Genomic DNA, 21,017 nt, shown 5'->3' with positions numbered 1-21,017 from the left:
TCAATTTATAACGAGTTTCCTCCTCGCTACCACCATGTGTTGTATGTTAAGGTATCCTTGTAAATTTTACCCGAGGTCTCAGTTGTGATGTGGGGAATGCCTTGGTCCTCAAGAGGAAGCTCCAGCAATGCAGCAACATTCCGGCTAAGAGGTGACATGCTACCCACAGCATTAGAAGAGTTTACCGCTACTGACTTCTTTACCACCTACAAAACAAAACATCACCAGTTTATCCTCAAAAATATCAATGCCCAGTGCATACCTGTTTTCAAGAGCAATACATCACCGCAGATTAAGCGGTTTTATGTTTGACATTTAAATATGAGTGTCTTATATAGTGGTTCCCAAATGGTGGTTTATGGTCTATATTGGACTGCATGACCAGTTTGTTTAAAAAAAAGACTCTACTGTAGTGAATTTCCAGTGCTAGGCTTCTATTTTTACCATCTTGATAGCAACTACTTGACAGAGAAACATCCCAACATGACCAAATAAGTGTAATAAAATTCTACCTGGGTAATGGAGTTTGTCTAATCCCCTACCCCAATATCGAAAACAAGGTTTCCCATTTACATGACAGTTTGTCTTTATAGTACACCTCAATTAAATATCCAAAGATTTCAAAAGACTTATGATTCAAATCTGTTGATTTGCATTTTGCTGGGAAGGGTTAGCGCCAATTCAAAGACGTTAGATATTCATCAGTCTACAGTTAGACTTACTGTCTACAAATGGAGAAAAAAATTAATATTAAGGCTATTCTGAATTATAGTGGGTCCCAGTCAAGTCCAAAGGTACAATGCAGAACGCAGCCATTGCACTGTTTGGATTTAGAAGATGGCAAGTTCTGCAGCATTACATGCAGGCAGACATGTAGATTGGTTAATTTTGAATACAAAAGGACATTACATAGATAACTACATCTGGGGGAAAAAGGTTACTTTCTGTGCATGTAGGCAACACTGCTGACCTACAGACAGCACTTAATTCATCTCACATTGGGCATTGGGAGAGCCACAGATGTAGAATGTCTGTGACTATGGGCCACTTGGGTACATGCTGCAAGAATTCTAAGAAAAAAAAACAAAAAAAACAACCTTCATTCTGCTGTATAAAAATAAAGGCATTCTTTATGGCAGAGTGGCTAAATCAGGGGTGTCCAAACTATGGCCCATGGGCCAACTGCGGCCTGTGATCCATTTTTAATTAACCCGCAGCAAATTCCAAAAATATACCAGAATATGGCCCCGCACATGAAACCTGGCTGTATTGCATTTCTTGGTTTTAACTCTAGGTGGAGCTACTGAGTTGATCAAGGCAGTTCCTCTACAAAACAAAATTAAAGAAAAATTTATCCACAGCTCACTGAAAATGACAATACCAAAGAAATGCAAGAGAGCTAGTAGAAACTTTCAGACAGTGGTAAAATGAATACTTCTTCATGAAAGTCAAGCGAAAGTGTGTGTTTGATTTGTAATGAGTGTCGCAGTGATGAAGGAGTACAATGTAAGACGTCACTTCAAAACCAAACATGAGACCTACGTCCTACACTTGTGTCTAAGGAGAACAGAAGGTTAAGCAGATGACAACTATCTTGCTAACTTAACAACAGTATTTTTCCTCTGCCAAAAAAAACTCAAGAAAATGCCACAATAGCCAGCTCTGAGGTAGCTCAACATTTTGCCCAGCATGGAAAGGCTTTTTCAGATGGTGAATTCATAAAACAGTGCCTCACTAAAGTCATAGGAATAATGTGCCCAAAAGAAAGTCGACAGTTAGCCTTTCAAGAAACACAGTTGTGAGGCGAATCCAAGACTTGTCAGCTAACATAAAACAAACTGTCAGACCAAATGTGTGCTTTTGATTTCTACTCCATTGCATGTGATGAGAGCACAGACGCCACAGATACCGCACAGTTATTAATTATTTTGCAGGGACTCGACAATAACTTTTGCATTATGGAGGAGCTGCTTGATCTCAGAAGTCTAAATACCACAATGGGTGAAGACAATTTTGATGCTGTATCAAAAGCAATTGACAAGATAGGACTTAAAGGGGACACGTTGTGTGGAGTTACAAGGGATGGAGCTCCAGCTATGACAGGCGAGCGCAAAGGAATGGCCTCTATGGTGTGCGCCAAGGTGCAGGAGAACTCACAACTGTGTGAGTGTGAAAAGACATATTTAAGACACATTCTAACATAATTAGAGTACGAGCACTCTACCACAGAGAATTTCCAACTTTCTTAACTGACGTTGATGCTGAATATGGGGACCTGCTCTACCAGTCAGAACTGCGCTGGCTAAGTTGCGCTGTTCTTCGGCGGTTTTACTCTCTAAGATCAGAGATCCACCAGTTTTTGAAAGAAAAGGAGCAATTTCTTCACGAGCTGAGTGACCCTCTATGGTTGGCAGACCTGGGGTTTTTAGTTGACCTCACTGAACACCTCAACAAAAACCTACAAGGCAAACACCAACTTGTACCGCAGCTTCATGCACACATGAAAGCATTCTGTGTGAAGCTCCGACTGTGAGGCATAGTTGCGCACCTTCAATGTCATGCACTTACCCACACTGTCCGAAATCACATGAGTTTTCAAAGGCCGATCACTCTGATAAAAAGGGGAAATATGTGTCTGTGATCACATCTCTCATGACAGAATTTTCTCAGCGCTTCCCAGATTTTCTACCATTGAGAATGATATCAAGCTGTTCACAACTCCCTTCATGATAAATGCATTAGAAGCAGAGGAAAGTCTACAATTAGAACTTATAGAAATGCAGTGTGATGATTCTCTGAAGAATCAACATGAGCTTCTCCCCTTACCTGACTTCTACCGGAGCTTAGAAGAAGCCAAGTTTCCTCTGATGAGACGCCACAGAAAAAGAAGGATGAGTCTGTTCAGCTCAGCATACAAATGTGAAAAACATTTTCTCAAATGACGCTGAACAAAAGCAGATTGAGAACCAAAATGACCACTGACCATCTCCTTGATGTCCTTCGCATCTCGACCACAAAACTGACTCCGGACCTGCCAGCAATCCTGCAGGCCAAAGTGCAATTTCATTGTTGCCAATGAGCGCAACCGTGTTCCCCTGAGTTAAAAATATATTACACATTTTATGTGTTACTAAGCCCTATTACTTAATAAATGCTATCATTTTATGTTGATAGCATTTTTAAAACAAATATTAGTTGATATGTTAACAATCCAAACTTACTTGCATAACAAGCTTGAAATATAACATACATTATTTATTATTTATTTTATATCCCCACCCCCTCATGGTCTGTCAAGACGGACCATCATCCAGAAGCAATCAGTTAGCTGTTTTGAGAATGAACTGCCAAACTTTTTTGTTCTATTAAAAAATCCCATTCATGAAAAGCAGTGTTGTAAGCTTATTGAGTTAGTTTACATAAATAAACCAGGTGAGGCAAGACATACTTCACCTCGAGTGAGTGGCCTGGGTGTTTGTGTAATTCACTGCATGGCCCTTGGTGAAAAAAGTTTGGACACCCCTGGGCTAGATGGAAGCCTCTCTTTGGTGTAAAATACAAGAAAGCCAGTTTGCAAAAAAGCACCTGAAGAACTCTCACACTGTGAGGAGAAAAAGATGTTGTGGTCTAATGAAAAAAGACTGGACGAATTAACTATTTGGCCTCATATCTAAAAATTATGTCTAAAAGAAACCAGGCACCACTCATCACCTGCATAGTACCATCCCTAGAGTGAAGCATGGTCGTGGTAGCATGATGCCATTTGTGTTTTTCAGCAGCAAGGACTGGGAAACTGGTCTGAGTTCAGAAAGCTGAACTATAGAGATATACTCAATGAAAACACAGGACCTCAAACTGTGCCAAAAGTTGACCTCCCAATATGACAAACATCCTAAGCACACTGCCAAAACAACACAGGAGTGGCTAAGGGACAATTCTGTAAATGTTCTACAGTAACAAAGCCTGAGCCAGGACTTAAACCCTGGAGAGACCCAAAAATAGCTGTCCAACAGTTTTCATTCAACTGGACTGACCTCGAGAAAAGTTTTTAAGAAGAATAGCAGAAACTCCCCCATTCAAGGTGTGCAAATCTTATTGCGTTATACCCAAAAAGGCTGTAATCTCTGGCAAAGGTGCTTTAACAAAGTACTAAACAAAGGGTCTGAATACTTGTAAAATGTCAGTTTTTAGGAAATTTATACACATTTAAAAAATAAAATTTTGTTTTCACTTTCTTGTTATGGGTAGGGTGTGTAGATTAATGAGGAAAAAATGATTTAATTTAAATGATAGTATCAGGGTGGAATTTTAAATTGAAAAAAAGGAAAGGGGTCTAAAACATTATTTTGATATACTTAGGCTTATTATAGATGCATTTAATTTAGATTAAAAAGATAATTTTTAGATCTTAATTTTAATGGAAAGGTTTACCAAAGTATATATACACACCAAAGAATATATTATTATTATTATTATTATTATTATTATTATTATTATAATGGTCCAGTGTAACCAATAGCAGCAATTGTAGTAACCAATCACAATTTGTTTTTCTTTCAAAAGTAGCGGTTTTAAAGGCTTGAGTGAATCCAGGTGGTTAAACTGCTATTCAGATTTTTTTAGTCTTTCAGACCTCTGCCCCTATGGCCTTGTATGAGAAGAACACATTACTACTATAGCGTAAAAAGAAACAGTATAAAAACATGAAAACATCACAGTGAAGGATGGTGGAGGGAGCACCATAATTTAATAATAATTTAAGCAGCATAATCTTCAAAACCTGGATAACTGGCCATTGTGGAGTGGAAAAATTATTTAATAATTTAATTGTGGTATCCTACAAGATAATGTCAGGATGTCTGTCTACATACTTGAGCACAGAAGTAGCTTTCTGGTGTAGTACAACAAGTTACCTAGTACAATCCCTGGTTCTTTCATAAGAGTTAGAGGTTTCATTATTGGAAGTGCCTCGGTGTGACAAACTACAAAAGGCTCCAATGACATCATATTTGTGACAGTCAAGTTGACCACAGCCAAAAACCCTCCTAACTTATTCTAGGCAGATTTCTCTCTGTACATAAGCAAGAAAGGAGAAGCACAGATGTAGTGGAATTACTTAAAAAGAGCCGTTCACACTAGACACACTAAGAATTTGGCTGATCAAAAGTAGTCCTGTGAACAGACATTCACACACTTTTTTTTAGTTTTTTTTTAGTCCTTTTAACTTATCCCATAAGTTCAGGGTCACCACAGCAGATTATTAGTCTAGATGTTGATTTGGCAGAGTTTTTTACTGGATGCCCTGACACAACACTCCCCAATTTTTACCGGGCTTGGAACTGGCACTGCATGGCTGTGGATGGGGATATGAGTTACAGGGGATTCAGTGTCTTTCCCAGGGACACTTTGACATGTGCTCGGGAACTTCGGGACGCAAACTCTTGACGCTATGGTCAGTAGGTGGCCACTCTACCAACTACGCCCCTGCCACCCCCTGAACCTACATTCACACTAAAGTAACAATGCAGATGACATGCCTGTTTGAGCTGAGGTGTCATGTCCTTCCAGTCAGCCAATAGCCATTTGCAGAGTGTCAGCAGTGAGCGACAGGCAGCACCTTCATTCTTTCCCATATGGCAGTAGGACAAAGCAGCCTGGCTCAGCATTTCCATAGCGTTCATGGACTGACCTGAAAACAGATTAGGCAAAAAAGATAAGGGCTTGGGCAGGTCATGAATGCTTAGAAACTGGGTACACCGGCAACCATTGTGTCAACTTTTTAGTGTTGTCTGTTTCTCACCTGCAGCTCTCAGAACTTTGGCTTTTTCAATCTGGAGCTCTGGTCCCCATTTTTCCCCTAGAGTGCCCTCCAGAGTGAGATGCCTGAAGGTCTGGCTCAGATCATCCTGCTCCTGCTTCTCTTCTTGTGTGCCATTACTGCACTGGCTGAGCAAGTGGGATGCCAGGACAATGTTTCCTTTTTTCCGGGCAAATTTGATTCCAGTCAGACAAAGCTCCATTAGGTGGCCATCAATGGTAGAAGAGTAACCTAGACAAGAATTGAGATTGAAAAAATTAGCGTTTACTTGGAAAATATTTTTTACATGGTCCTGGTTGGGTTTATTTCAACCTTATTTTACACACATTAATGATCACTTACACACAAGCATTTCTGAGAGAAACTCAATATTTCCTACCACTAATGTTTTGCTTTTCACTGGTGAATCAAGAGGATTTTTTGTCAAGTTTTGTTTTTGTGAAAAACAGTACATTTGTTACAGCAGCATCATGATGCTAATGCTATTCATCAAATAAGATCAGCTGATCAAATTTAAATATTCAAGAGGATAAGTAAAAGCAGAACAGTTGCACTGAGCTGATTTAGAAGAGCTCATTTTAACTGCACTTTTGTTGAAAAAGGCAAACTGGCTATGAGTGCTTCTAAAACACAATGTATTTGTGTGTTTAAGTTACTGTTCACTGAAAAAATATGAGTGTGGTAAATAAATGGGACTCCTTTAGATAGTCTATGAATATAGAGTTATGCATAATTTATAGAGATGTAGTCTCTAGTCTCAGTAAACTGCAAAAATTAGCTTTTTTAGTTGACTGTACTGCTGTATTAAATGAACCAGTCCCCACCCTGTGTTAAATTGTATTCAAACGTTTATCTGAAGCCGACAGGTTTGGAATTAGGTAAATGGTGTTAAGTTAAAGTGGTTTAACTATAACGCCTTTCCCCTTCTTGTTTTGGGTGACAATGGGAGGACACCAAGTGAACTGAAAAAAAAAACTGAAGTGAACTGAAACAGCCTTTGTCTGAATGCAAATGATTACAGTAAGAAAATGGTCTTTTAACTAACAATTTGTGAAAATATTTGAAATGTAAATATTATGAAACAATTACTTCTCCAAAGTCAGAAATACTACCATAACACCATTACTAGCCACAGATAATTACCTTTCAGTTTTTTGAGGAGTTGTCTCTGGAACATGGTATATCTGAGGGCCTGAAGGAAAGGCTGAATATCCTGTTGCTTACAGGAGCTCAGAGCATCACTGCACAGAGAAATAACACAGTCCTGCAAACAAAGGGTTGAATTAAACCTCAAGCTTTTTTTGGTAACAATAAAAATGGTCAATATGTTTCCCTTGAAGACTCTTAACTGTAGATTAACATTTTTCACAAGAAAAGCAACAGAATGCTTTCATCTGCTGCACATCATATTATAGTCTGTCTTTATAAAAAAATCTGATACAATTCCATACATAACCCAGAAAATGCATTGGACAAAATTATTGGCACCCTTAACTTAACTGAAATCAATCACCTCCTCTAACCCTGAATGACTTTCTTCCACCTCTCTACTGGAATTTATTTAATATTTTCAGCCATGACTGTACTAATATGCTTTGACAATAAAGAATTTCCTGTCCATCACCTCCAAAACAGAAGCATTATTGACTAGTTTACATCAAAATTAATATGTCTGTACCTCTATAAACTCTCACCCTGGGGGCAGTGTAAGTGGAGGAACTTATATATGTAGACATTGCCAAAGCAATGCTCTGTCATGAATTTCTCTAGTTTTAGTAGCTGAAATACTGTGACAGGTGCTGTTATTGCAAGTGCACAAAACTAACAGGTCTGTAGTGGAGTTTTTAATGCTTCGCCCTCCAAAACTTTGTGCAAGTCATGTGACTGAAAACTATCAATAAGTGAACCAGAGCTTGCTCTGTCATTTAACAATGTTACTATCCATATTTAGCAAATGAAGAATGATCATTTGAATTTACTCTTTTATTAGTTATATTCTCATTTCCTTAAATTAAACCAAGCAAACTATTATACCAAAACACAACTAAAGAAATCCCAACAAACACATAAAGATGTGTACATTGAATCAAGTTATATTGCATATAGTCAAAGTGAGGTTTTACATGCCTCTTGTCCACTGAGTGTGTTCTCCAGGGTAGCTGCGCAGTGAAGCTGCAGGGTGGGAAGAGTGGGCAGTGCATCAGACAGGGTGAGGGTGGACAGGCGAAGAGGACCCAAGCATATTCGTCCAGTCTGTTTCAGGCAACGCACCAACGTACTACAAAACATCACAGGATTTACAGAAAGACTGACTAAATAACCTTTGGAAAGCCCAATATTTATTACAAATAATATATATTTAACTGTAAAACAAGTAAGGAATACGGAAAAACCTCAGAACCCTAAAGCAGAAACTGATTGTAATTAGTTTCTTCTGCTTCAAGAACTACACTCACTCTGGATTGGCTGTGGTCCTCTGCTCCTGCTGCTGATTGCCTTTCGTCATTGCGCTAACAGCACTTCGTAAGAGCTGCACCTCGATGGCCCGCTGCAGCTCAGTTGGATCAGGACTCATTGAGGGCAGGAGCTTCTTCAGATCTGAGAATCAAACACAAAAGCCAGAATATTTAAACGCTAAGATATTTAAGGGCAAAACCGAAATAAAATAAATAATAAAAAGTAACAATGTGTAATTTAATAATGATACCATTCATGTATAAACTAATGCACAGTTCAAGTCTTTGAAGTTTACAATTGTCAGCTTTTGACACTGCATCAAAATTTGCTGATTAAGAAATTCTTATTCCTCACCATATGGAAAAAAGAGTTTAGACAATGGCTTTGATTTAAATATAATAAAATTTAATTGTTTTCAAAGAATCAAAGACGTTACCAAGCTTATCCTTGGTGTTGGAGAATGAGCTATAGTCCTCTCCAGGCAGCAGCTCCAGCTGAGCCCCACATTCGACCAGATCTCCCTCCTCAAAGCGACTCAGAGCCTGGATGTAGTTAAAATCTGTCCTCAGGTTGATGCTGACTGGATTGGTGGAGTTCAGTTTGAGGGAATGTACAGTGGCCTGCCACTCCTTAACTGAGGCCCAATCACAAAGTGCCACATAACACTGACATGCTTTGTTAGCGAGGAAGTTCACCATCTCAGAAGAGCACTCACTGGACTTTAACAGCACAGTTTTCTTGCTATCACCTTCAGAAGAGAAATAAACACAAAAACAAATAAAAAATACTTTATCATTAAATATTTAATAGAGGCAAGACACTAAAGCACACTATAAAAGAAATAATTAACCCACAACAGAAGTTAAAACACTGACTCACACATCATACCGACTCTGCTGCAAAAAACATTCTTACTCCATTCATTCATTCATTCATTCATTTATTTATTTATTAATTACAAATGTAGGTTATTACTGATTCCACCTAATGGCAGAATTAAACTTTAAATAAAATAAATGTTATTCATTCATCTCTTGATTAAATTTTATCCTCTGTTCATAAATTTCAGTGTAGACATGACTGGGGAATTAAAAGGAAATAAACCCCAAAACGTAATGTATTACTGAACCTAATTTGGATATTTGCTTTTTACCATTGCCAGTGTGCTTGGGGCTGCTTGTGTTGCTTGAGAGTTTGAGCAGGCAGCATTCAGAGCTTTTAATGCTGCAGTCCATCCCTGTAACTGCAGAAAGCTGATCTTGATACTCCAGAGCTGCCTTTTCAAACCTATATACAAACACAAACTAAAACTTAGTGGAGAATAATCAATCCAATAAACCAAATCCATGTGAATGGGGAGGATTTGGCTAAGTATCACTGAGTTGTGAGAAAGCCGGGTTACTGTGGTGCTGCTTACCGTCCCTCAGCCTGCTGGGCGACAGATGACAGCCAGCACAGACTCTTGCCAGTCGTAAGGAGGCTCCAAGCTGCCAGGCCCTGGATGGCTTCAGGACATCGCAGTTCACACAGAGCCTCCACCAGCAACATTAGAGGAACCTCAAGCTCTGGACCCTGACAAGCACAACAAAACATCCTAATCATTTAACCAGATGTTCACCAGACCAGAGCGCACAAGTTACAGAGACTTGAGCCAGTACGCTATGTCTTCTAAACTAAGAAGCTACTATTGCACAAAAATTGTAATATATACATTGCTCAATGGAAAGTTTATGCAAGTCTGTATTTATACAGACCTGGGTGCTGCTGTTTTTAATTTCTGTAAGCAGGTCAAAGCCGTGACGAATGGTTACTGCTGGTTGGCCAGACAGAAGACCAACCCTCATCAGTGCCAGGCGGATCCTAGTCAGCCAGTCTTGACATGTCTGACGGTTGGTGTAGAAGAATGTTCTGATGCCCTGTGACAGTGAAAGGAAAAAACAAAAACAAAAACACACACACACGACACAAACAAAAAAACAGATTCAGCACGTTTGTGTGTGTCAAAAAGTTTTCAGACCCCGTATAAATATTTTTCAGACTTGACATAAGTAGTCAGACTCTTTTTAAGCAACAATTGAAATTTAGCTCCCATTTCTCTTAAATGCTGTTAAGATTCTTCTACACCTTGACTAGATTTAACCTGTGGTAAATTAAACTGAATGGACATTATTTGGAAAGGCACCGGGTCCCAGCATCTCTCCTTGATAGTCAAGTTTTTAGGCATTTATATGTTTAACAAGCAGTGAATTATGTAGCTTTTACTAGCATACCTTTGGAGGAGCAGTGAGAGCATTGGCACAGCCCTCATAGGCATTGTACATCAGCTTCTCCAGGTTCTCCAGGTACTGAAGCAGCAGTGCAAGACGGAGCTGATTGGAGTGGTGACCATCCCCATCACCTCCAGCACCAGCCCATGCCCCAACATCCTGCTCTGGATTAAGGCTATGGGCAGCCAGGCTACGAATCATACCTGAAATACAGGAAAACAAATAAGAAATATGGGATTTCAATTGTGTTGCTGTCCCATCTGACTTTTTCCCCGTCATCGTCTATCTAGTAAAAGATAGTGACAAAAATATCTGAAATGGTGTTCCCATATAACAGACTATGCGAAAGTCACATCAAATGTACATTTGTTACATTTGTTTACAAAAATGTGATAGTAGCCTGCATATGACCAGATATTAATGCACACTGCATATTATGCCTTTACCTTCGATGGTCTGGAACGTGTCCTGAGCTCGGCCCAGTGGGGTTCGGAGTTTGGAAAGTACAGTGAACTGTGCAGCTTCCCAAGCAGCCCATTGCCACAGGACCACTTCAGTTTTCAGCAGTGCCCGTGGCACTACACCTGGCCTGTTTCCATCGACACCTCCTCGGCCATCACGCTTCTCAAGCCGCTGGCAGCTGTAGTACAGACGCTCCAGCCAAGGATCCTTCCTGTGAATACAGACATGTAAGGTTTAGAACACCTATGACTGATAACATTATACCATAGTGCACATATACTGATATCCAATTATTAGCAGTTTTACTACTGCATTCATGTAGTCGAACACCCATTGTGTTCTGTTAAATGACAAAGTTCCTAGACTGTACTGGATGGGTTTTCAATCATGATGGTCTACTTTAACAAGTGACAGATTAAAAAAAGATTAAAAATTAAATCTGTCCAACAGAATGGCAATATCCGTGATCAATTAATTAGTGGACTATGTGACCTCGCTCTAATGCGCCTGCAAACTACCTATTTGCAGCCTAAAATGTGAGCAAGCAGCTTAGACCCCAATTAATTGAACTTTGCTTCTCATATGGTCGTTTTATAATACCAAATAAAATGAAATAAAATATAGAGCACACATTTTTCGCAGTCATTCATTATTGTTAATGAACTTGTAAGTGCATCATAAACTCCATATATTCGGAATCATATCACATAAAAAAACATATGTCCCATACCCAAAAAAACAAACCCTTTTGTTTTTCGTTAATGTGTGTTACATCTGTAAATGACAATTTTGGACAATGTCCACACCAGGTTCTTCTGACACTGTAAATACTGTCAGGAATTGATGTGAAAGGGATTTACTCTAGTCATCTCTACCTCTGATGCTGTAAAGGAAAAGGCCTGTTAATTTGTTCTAAACAAAATAACTATATGTAGCTGATCACTTTGCTACTATGACATGTACCCTCCACGGTGCAGGACTCCATAAAGGATGAAGCTGATGAGGTCACTGAAGTCTTGGGGATGGAAGGTGTTGCTTGGTGTTCGGCTCATGTGGTGCCGGATGGCCACTGAGATCTCTCTCAGCTCAGGGTGGCTGTGGTTACTGTGGACAAGTAATTATCACACAAAAAATAGATTAGGACTGTGGAGTACAAATTCTTTTTACTGTAAGTACATTGGGTAAATATTAGGCCTCACCTCAAAGCCACATCAAGAGGGATTGTCCTTAGCAGCTTGCCATAGGCCTGCCTCACTCTAACTGCTGAGTGGACCAACTGGACTCTGCACACATCCACACACCTACATACAAATCAAGGTTAAACAAACATTTAACAGATCACGAAGATCAAATTTTAAATATGGTTTGTATATGTAGCTACGATGTTCACCTCTGCAGCAGCTCAGTGGACAAAGAAGAAGAGAGGACCAGCAAGCTGTGGCAGGTCTGAAGGCAGATACTTTGATCTTCATTTAAAGCTATTGAGAGAAAACAAGGACACCATATCCCTTTAGTGTGTTGAAACACAAGGTAAGACATTTTTTGTTGGAAATGCTGATCATGTAGGACTCACCATTAGCCAACAGGCCCCTGCAGAACTTGTTAAAGGAGGGCAGGGAGAAGAGAGGGCTATAGGTGTCTGACTTCTTCATCAGCACAGAGATTTCCTGTGACCATGTCAGCAGCAGCCTCCTAAAAAAAAAAAACAAACCGTACAAAAGCAATTACATCCATTCTTCAAATTAATGAAAGGAAGTGCATGTTAAATGCGTTGCGTTTTTAAGCTTGCTTTTTTGTACATCTCTACATTTATGCGGGCCAGTGTTACCCAAGATTTAACTTTTTTTTTTTTAAGCTTTTGGAAATTAACTTTTAGTTTTATTTTCATGACAAATTATTATCAAATAGCTAAGCATAAAAAACTGCTTTGTGTGCAAAACACAATAACAAATGAAAGTATGCTATAACTGGTTTTCATTAAAAGTAAAAAATAAAAAAATCATAAAGTAAAACAGAAAAAGAAAAATCCCACAAATCTTTTTACTGCGTGTCTGTGAGTGATGTGTGTATGTTCTCTGTATGTGTGAGAAAAAGAACCTGGCCTCAGGGTAGAGGTGCTCCTTTGCAAGCAGTCCTCCCAGAAGGCTTAACAGGGTGCTGAAATGCTTCTTTGTTGCTGTGGTAACAGTGCTGATGACAGCACCATCAAACAGTGAGGGAGAAGATGATGACAGGCTGGATGAGATGAAATGATCATGTCTGTGCAAAAAGGAGAGATACAAGACCAGTTAAGTAGAACTGCCACAGAACAGCAAGACTGGCTTAATGTTTTTGTTATGCAGCATGTCTTTATGTCACAATTTTGAAAGTAAACCAAATAAAACCCTGGAATGTAATACGTTGACAATGAAACCACAAGAGGGCACAAGCCAACATCTTCTTGTCCCAGTCCCAAGTCTGGATAAATGCAGAGTGTTGTTTCAAGAAGGGCATTTGAAGGAAAACACATGCTAAATTAAACATGCAAATCATGATTCCTACACCCAATTGGTTGGGCCTGGGTTAACAATGATCGCCACTGGGGTTGTTGACCTACTGGGTGGCAGTGGAAATTGGGGTATTGTTAGTCAAAGAAGGAGAGGAGGAAGGTGTGTTTGTAGGCAGAGAGAGAAGAACAAGTGAGATGTGTAGAGTTGTGGCAACTACAGAAGAATAAAGCTGATGGAACATACAATGAAGTTGTGGAAAAAACTAGTGGAAGCTAGGCTAAGGGTAGAGTTGAGCATCTGTGAGCAGCAATATGGTTTCATGGCTAAAAAACAAACAAAAAACAAACAAAAACAAACAAACAAAAAAACAAAAAAAAAAGAGTACAACAGATGCAGTATTTGCTTTGAGGATGCTGATGGTACAAAGAAGGTCATAGGGAGTTGCATTGTGTCTTTGTAGATTTAGAGAAAACGTATGACAGGGTGCCGAGAGAGGAGCTGTGGTATTGTATGAGGAAGTCTGGACTGGCACAGAAGTGTTCGAGTGATGCATAACATATATGAGAGCTTTAGGACAGTGGTGAGGTGTGCTGTAGGCGGGACAGAAGAGTTCAAGGTGGAGGTGGGTCTGCATCAAGGATCAGCTCTGAGCCCCTTCTTGTTTGCTCTGGTATGGACAGGCTGATAGATGAGGTTAGACAGGAATCTCCGTGGACTATGATCTTTGCAGATGATACTGTGATCTGTAGTGAGAGCAGGGAGCAGGTAGAGGAAAATCTAGAGAGGTGGAGGTCTGCTTTGGAAAGCAGAGGAATGAAGGCTAGCCGCAGCCAGTCAGAATACATGTTTGTGAATGAGAGGAACCCAAGTAAAACTGTGAGATTACAGGGAGCAGAGGTAAAGAAGGTGCAAGTACTTGGGGGTCAACAATTCAGAGAATGGAGAGTGTGGAAAGGAGGTGGAGGTGTGTGTCCAAGTAGGTTGGAACAGGTGAAGAAAAGTGTAAGGTGTGTTATCAGATAAGAGTATCAGTGAGAATAAAACGAATGGTGTTCAAGATAATGGTGAGACCAGCGACACTGAAGAAGAAACAGGAGACAGAGCTGGAGCTGGCAGAGCTTAATTTGTTCAAGTTCTCTTTGGGAGTGACTAGGATGGATAGGATCAGGAATGAATAAGTCAGAGGGAGAGCTCATGTTAGATGTGTTGTAGATAAACTAAAGAGGCCGGGATGATGTGAATGTATGGGTAGAGGGCTGCTGAGTGGTGTATTTTTACCTGGTGCAGTGGGAGTACAGGGTGTAGAGTACAGCGTACTGGATGGCAGGATAGTAGAACGCTAAATCCGAGTGGACCAGCATTAGATTGTGACTGAGAAGAGCAAAGACTGTAGGAGACAATGCCCACATCTAAACAGGAAAAAAAAAAAAACATTTTACTATTAGCATGCATGACCACATAATGTTATGATGTCACATGATGTTTAACGCATCCTGATGCAGATTCACAATTAAAGCTTCTTCACCAACCAGTTGTTGAGAACAAGCTGTAGTTTCCTGCAGCCATTCATGGATGAACAGCTAACATTTTTGGATGGGATGTTTTTTTAATTCAATTCAACTTTATTTATATAGCGCCAATGCACAACAAAGTCATCTCAGGGCACTTTACAGAATAAAGTCAAGATTATAAAGATATATAAAGAGAACCCAACAATTCCCCCTGGAGCAAGCCATAGGCAACAGTGGAGAGGAAAAGCTCCCTTTAACGGAAGAAACCTCCAGCAGAACCAGGCTCAGGGTGGACGGCCATCTGCCTCGATCGGTTGGGGTGAATGGAAAGGGGAGAGAGAAAAGAACAGAGCAACAGAAAGACAACAAAACATCGGGCAGATTGGGAGGACCAGTAGCTGCACGCTGGAAGACACACAGCTTCAAAGCCGGGGGACACCTGCAGAAAGGGACAGAGAGAGGGGGACAGAGGAGGACAAAGACAACTACGGGAGAGAACACACAGAATTAATGACATACAGTGGTGACAATTGCGGAGTGAGAGGAGAGGAGAGATGGTCAAGAGCAGGAAAGGAGCTCAGTGCATTGGGGGGTGGGTCCCCCAGCAGTCTAAGCCTATGGCAGCATAACTATAACTAACTATATGCTTTATTAAAAAGGAAGGTTTTAAGCCTTGACTTAAAAGTAGAGAGGGTGTCTGCTTCCCGAATCTGAACTGGGAGCTGGTTCCACAAGAGAAGAGCTTGATAGCTAAAGGCTCTACCTCCGATTCTACTTTTGGAAATTCTGGGAACCACAAGTAGGCCTGCATTCTGAGAGCGAAGTGGTCTACTGGGATGATATGGTGCTATGAGGTCTTCTATATATGAAAGAGCCTGACCATTCAGAGCTTTATATGTAAGAAGCAGGGTTTTAAATTCTATTCTAAATTTAATGGGAAGCCAATGGAGAGAAGCTAGTGAAGGTGAAATATGATCTCTCTTGCTAGTTCCAGTCAGCACTCTTGCTGCAGCATTTTGGATTAATTGCAGGCTCTTTAGGGAGTTACTGGGGCATCCTGAAAGTAGGGAATTACAGTAGTCCAACCTAGAAGTAACAAATGCATGGACAAGTTTTTCGGCATCACTTTGAGACAGGATGCTCCTAATTTTGGCAATGTTCCGTAGGTGGAAGAAGGCTGTTCTAGAGATTTGTTTTATATGTGACTTAAAGGACAGATCCTGATCAAAAATAACTCCAAGGTTCCTTGCAGTAGTACTGGAGGCCAGACTTATGCCATCTAGTGTAACAATACGGTTGGACATCATATCTCTGAGATTTTTGGGCCCAAATACTATGATTTCAGTTTTGTCTGAGTTTAAAAGTAAAAAATTGTGGGACATCCAGGCCTTTGTGTCTTGTAGGCTTGAAGCTTTATTAACTGATTATTTTCATCTGGTTCCATAGATAAATATAGCTGGGTATCATCAGCATAACAGTGGAAAATTTATGGAGTGTTTTCTAATAATGTTGCCTAAAGGAAACATATATGAAGTAAAAAGTATTGGTCCTAACACAGAGCCTTGTGGAACTCCATAGCTAACCTTTGTGTGCATGGAGGATTCATCATTAACGTGAACAAATTGAAGTTGTATCAGACAGATAAGATTTAAACCAACCTAGTGCAGTTCCTGTAATTCCAATTTCATGTTCCAGTCTCTGTAATAAAATGTTATGATCAATGGTATCAAATGCAGCACTAAGATCTAACAGAACAAATATAGAGATGAGTCCATTATCTGAGGCCATGAGAAGATCGTTGGTGACTTTTACCAGTGCTGTTTCTGTACTATGATGAACTCTAAATCCTGACTGAAAGTCTTCATACAAATTATTCCTATGAAGGTGATCACATAATTGTTTTGCGACTACTTTTTCAATTATTTTAGAAATAAAGGGGAGATAAGATATTGGTCTGTAATTGGCTAAAACACCTGGGTCAAGACAGGGTTTTTTAAGTAGTGGTTTAATTACAGCTACATTATAGGCCTGTGGTACATAGCCTGTTTCTAAAGATAGATTGATGATATCTAATATGAATGTATCTATTAAGGGTAAAGCTTCCTTGAGCAGCTTAGTTGGAATAGTTTCTAGCAGACAGGTTTTTGGTTTAGATGAGGTAATAATTGAAGTTAGCTCAGAGAGATCTATGGGTAAAAAGCAGTCTAACAGGGAGTGGGGCCTTATCGATGACTCTAGCACTGCTGTACATGAAGATCTATCTGTAATTTTTGGGGGGAGGATCTGGTGAATTCTTTCTCTAATAGCTACAATTATATTCATAAAGAAGGTCATGAAGTCATTGCTGCTCAAAGTTAAGGGAATAGTAGGCTCAACAGAACTATGGCTCTTAGTCAGCCTGGCTACAGTGCTGAACAGAAACCGGGGGTTGTTCTTGTTTTCTTCTATTAATGATTAATAATATGCTGTTCTGGCATCACTGAGAGCTTTTTTTACATTTATAAACTATTTTTCCAGGCTAAATGAGATTCTTCTAACTTTCTGGAACGCCACTTCCTTTCCAACTTTCGTGTTGCCTGTTTTAAGTTGCGTGTTTGTAAACTATACCATGGAGATCGCCTCTGCTGGTTTACTGCCTTCTTTTTTAGAGGGGCAACACTATCGAGTATTGTACGTAGTGAGGCTGCAGAATTGTCAACAAGATAATCTACTTGTGCAGGAGTAACATTAAGGTGGCTAATTTCCATTGTATTAACATATGGTGAAGCAAATGATGAAAGAATAATTTCTTTAAATTTGTTGACAGCTTTTTCACTTAAGCATCTGCTATGGTGGAATTTTTCACTCACTGCTATATAGTCCGTTATTGTAAATTCCAATGTTATTAAAAAATGGTCAGACAGAAGCGAGTTGTGAGGAAATATTGTTAAATTATCCGCTTCAATTCCATACGTAAGGACAAGGTCTAACGTGTGACTAAAACAGTGAGTGGGTTTATTTACATTTTGGGAAAAACCAATTGAATCTAATAATGAATTAAATGCAGTGCTCAGGCAGTTACTGTCAGCATCTACATGAATGTTAAAGTCACCCACTATAATGACTTTATCTGTACTAAGCACTAAATCAGATAGAAAATCAGAAAATTCAATCAAAAACTGGAGGAAGGTCTACGATAACAAATAATAGTGGTTTTTGAGTTTTCCAGTTTGGGTGTGAAAGGCTAAGAGTAAGGCTCTGAAATGTGTTATAACTATGTTTAGGTCTAGGGTTTATTGATAAGCTACAATGGAAGATTGCTGCAACTCCTCCACCTCGGCCTGTGCTTCTAGGAACATGATAATTAATATGACTTGGGGGGGTTGACTCATTTAAGCTGACATATTCTTCCTGCCGCAACCAAGTTTCAGTGAGACAAAATAAATTGAATTGATGATCGCTTATTAAGTCATTTACTAACAGAGATTTAGAAGAGAGAGATCTGATATTTAATAATCCACATTTAATAGTTTTGGGGTTTTGTTCTGTAAGAAGAGTAGTCTTAACTTTTATTAGGTTATTATGATTAACTCCTCTTGTTGTCATATTTATGTAATTTAGGTCGGGGAACAGACACAGTCTCTATAGGTATGTTGGAGTTGTGGGGGGGTGATGGTTGTAAGGACACTGCAGAGAGGCATGTAGGACTGGATCTCTGCATCCTAGGCTCAAGTCATGGATGAACAGCTAACAATTTTGGATGGGATGTTTGCCTCTACAAGTCTCTTTCCCCCTTTTTTCGTGTTTTGCTAACTTTGGCCTGTTTGGAAACCCATTGTGACCGTGTTGCAGGAGGAAAAGAATATCTGAATGCTACTGTGGTGCAGGAAGGTAGAGTGGTTGTCCACCAATCCCGCAGTTGTTGGTTTGATCACCGGCTCCCTTTCACATGTGGAAGTGTCCGTGAGCAAGACACTGAACGCCAACTTAGTTCCTACCGGTGAGTGTTGGCCAGCCACAACAAGAGCTTTCACCAGGGCTTCTTAAAATGGGTTTCAGCACAGTTGTATTAAAATTGTTACGTGATCCACAAATTGTCAAATACACTGCAGTGTTTTCCTTACAATAGCACAGCATGGTGGGCTGCCATACCAACACGACAAGCAAATAAATATTTTTTAAATCTATTGATGCTACGTTTACAAATGATGAACTGATCAGATGTTCTTTTTAAATGTCTTGCAGGTAGGCATGAAGAGAACGGAGTGTTATTCTTGTTCACGTTGTGCCTAAATTTGACTGCTTGTCCTACATCCACTCCACTGCAAATGTTACATTCATATGACGCACATGGTCAGACAGACGTACAAACCTTAAACTGGATGCATTTTATGTTTACACTCAAGAGCAATGACATTAGGTCTGCGACTTGATTGTGTGCGGCTAAACAAAGACCACGCATAAACCAAAGTAAATTAATTGATGGGAAGTTTGAATCTGATAATTAGTAATCCAATTAGTTGCCTTTATAAAATTTAAAAGTCTTACATAGAAATGTATGTTATAATTCAGTTTTTTGGTAATTAATATTTACACATTGTCTTTGAAAACTGATAAAATTCATTAATTCATTCTGTCATAAATATTTTCTTTTGGGCTGTTCCCTTTCAAGGGCCAACACAGCGAATCATCTGCCGCCATCTAACCCTATTCTCTGTGTCAACTCCTCTCGCACCAACTAACTTCATGTCCTCTCTCCCTCCATCCATATATCTCCTCTTTGGTCTTCTTCTAGACCTCCTGCGTGGCAGCTCCAACCTCAGCATCATTCTACCGAATTTCAGTCTCTTCTCTGAACATGTCCAACCCACATCAATCTGGCTTCTCAGCCTTTATCTCCGAATCATCTATCATGAGCTGTCCTTCTGATGTACTGTTCCTGATCCTGTCCATCCTCGTCACTCCCAAAGAGAACCTCAACATCTTAAGCTCTGCTACCTTCAGCTCTCCCTCCTCTGTCTCTTCTTCTGTGCCACTGTCTCTAAGCCGAACAACATCACTGGTCTCACCACCGTCTTTAATACCTTTCCTTTCATTCTCGCTGATACTCTTTTCAGATAACATGCTTGACACTTTTCTCCACCCGTTTCAACCTGCTTTCACACACCACATCTCTTTTCCATACTTGCTGTTGCTCTGAACCGTTGACCAAGTACTTGCACCTTCTCTACCTATGCTCCATATAACCTCACAGATCCACTTTGGTCCCTCTCTTTGACACACGTTTTCTGTCTCGCTGCTGCCACAGCTCAGCACATCTCCCTTGTTCTTAAATTTACACCTCTCCTCCATTCCTCAGGAATCCTCTCACTCTCAAAGATCTTCAATATTCTGTGATAAATGCCATGAGCGGTTAGAAGAGGAACATCCCAGAGAGCTTTAAGGCCCCCAGTGAGTCATACGGAGAAATTATTGACATGCAATAAAATACATCTTATTAATACATACTTTGTTTAACTTGACACTTACATGGAATTTTATTTGTCATCAACAACATGCTTTTGTTTTACTGTCAGCCCAATTTAAATTCAATTACAACCATTTTTCCACTTAAGCAGTAATGTGTGTTTGTTGACAATTTGTAGTATGATAGCACTAAGCATACTTGTGGCCAAATAAGGACCTGGATGTCCCACAATTTTTTTTACTTCTAAACTCAGACAAAACTGAAGTTATACTATTCGGGCCCAAAAATATCACAAAATAGGCTGTTCAACCATATTGTTACTCTAGTCTGGCCTCCAGTACTACTGCAATGAACCTTGGAATTGTTTGTGACCAGGATTTTTCCTTTGCCTAAGATATAAAACAAATCTCTAGAACAGCCTTCTTCCACCTACGGAACATTGCCAAAATTAGGACCATCCTGTCTCAAAGTGATGCCTAAAAACTAGTCCATGCATTTGTTACTTCTAGGTTGGGCTACTGTAATTCCCTACTTTCAGGATGCCCCAGTAACTCGCTAAAGAGCCTG

General features: G+C 39.7%; 1 protein-coding gene across 3 annotated transcripts in view; it reads right to left on the bottom strand.

Moving 5' to 3' along the window:
- smg1 (SMG1 nonsense mediated mRNA decay associated PI3K related kinase) overlaps positions 1-21,017 on the bottom strand; it is a 75,335-nt gene that overhangs the window by 21,688 nt on the left and 32,630 nt on the right. For all 3 annotated transcript variants that reach the window (XM_067487433.1, XM_067487435.1, XM_067487436.1), the window contains exons 14-31: positions 14,772-14,902; positions 13,102-13,263; positions 12,578-12,696; positions 12,395-12,482; positions 12,204-12,305; positions 11,968-12,108; positions 10,989-11,215; positions 10,546-10,745; positions 10,030-10,191; positions 9,693-9,847; positions 9,429-9,562; positions 8,712-9,023; positions 8,275-8,416; positions 7,946-8,096; positions 6,962-7,082; positions 5,801-6,049; positions 5,538-5,689; positions 71-206 (exon numbers count right to left, since the gene is read on the bottom strand). In XM_067487433.1, the coding sequence (XP_067343534.1) occupies positions 71-206; positions 5,538-5,689; positions 5,801-6,049; positions 6,962-7,082; positions 7,946-8,096; positions 8,275-8,416; positions 8,712-9,023; positions 9,429-9,562; positions 9,693-9,847; positions 10,030-10,191; positions 10,546-10,745; positions 10,989-11,215; positions 11,968-12,108; positions 12,204-12,305; positions 12,395-12,482; positions 12,578-12,696; positions 13,102-13,263; positions 14,772-14,902 (2,884 nt within the window). The remainder of the gene's footprint in view (positions 1-70; positions 207-5,537; positions 5,690-5,800; positions 6,050-6,961; positions 7,083-7,945; positions 8,097-8,274; positions 8,417-8,711; positions 9,024-9,428; positions 9,563-9,692; positions 9,848-10,029; positions 10,192-10,545; positions 10,746-10,988; positions 11,216-11,967; positions 12,109-12,203; positions 12,306-12,394; positions 12,483-12,577; positions 12,697-13,101; positions 13,264-14,771; positions 14,903-21,017) is intronic.

Source organism: Channa argus, chromosome 20 (assembly GCF_033026475.1).
Source record: "Channa argus isolate prfri chromosome 20, Channa argus male v1.0, whole genome shotgun sequence".
Classification (NCBI taxonomy): Eukaryota; Metazoa; Chordata; class Actinopteri; order Anabantiformes; family Channidae; genus Channa; species Channa argus.
The sequence above is the reverse complement of the archived record's forward strand: the minus strand, read 5'-3'. Positions and strand labels throughout refer to the sequence as shown.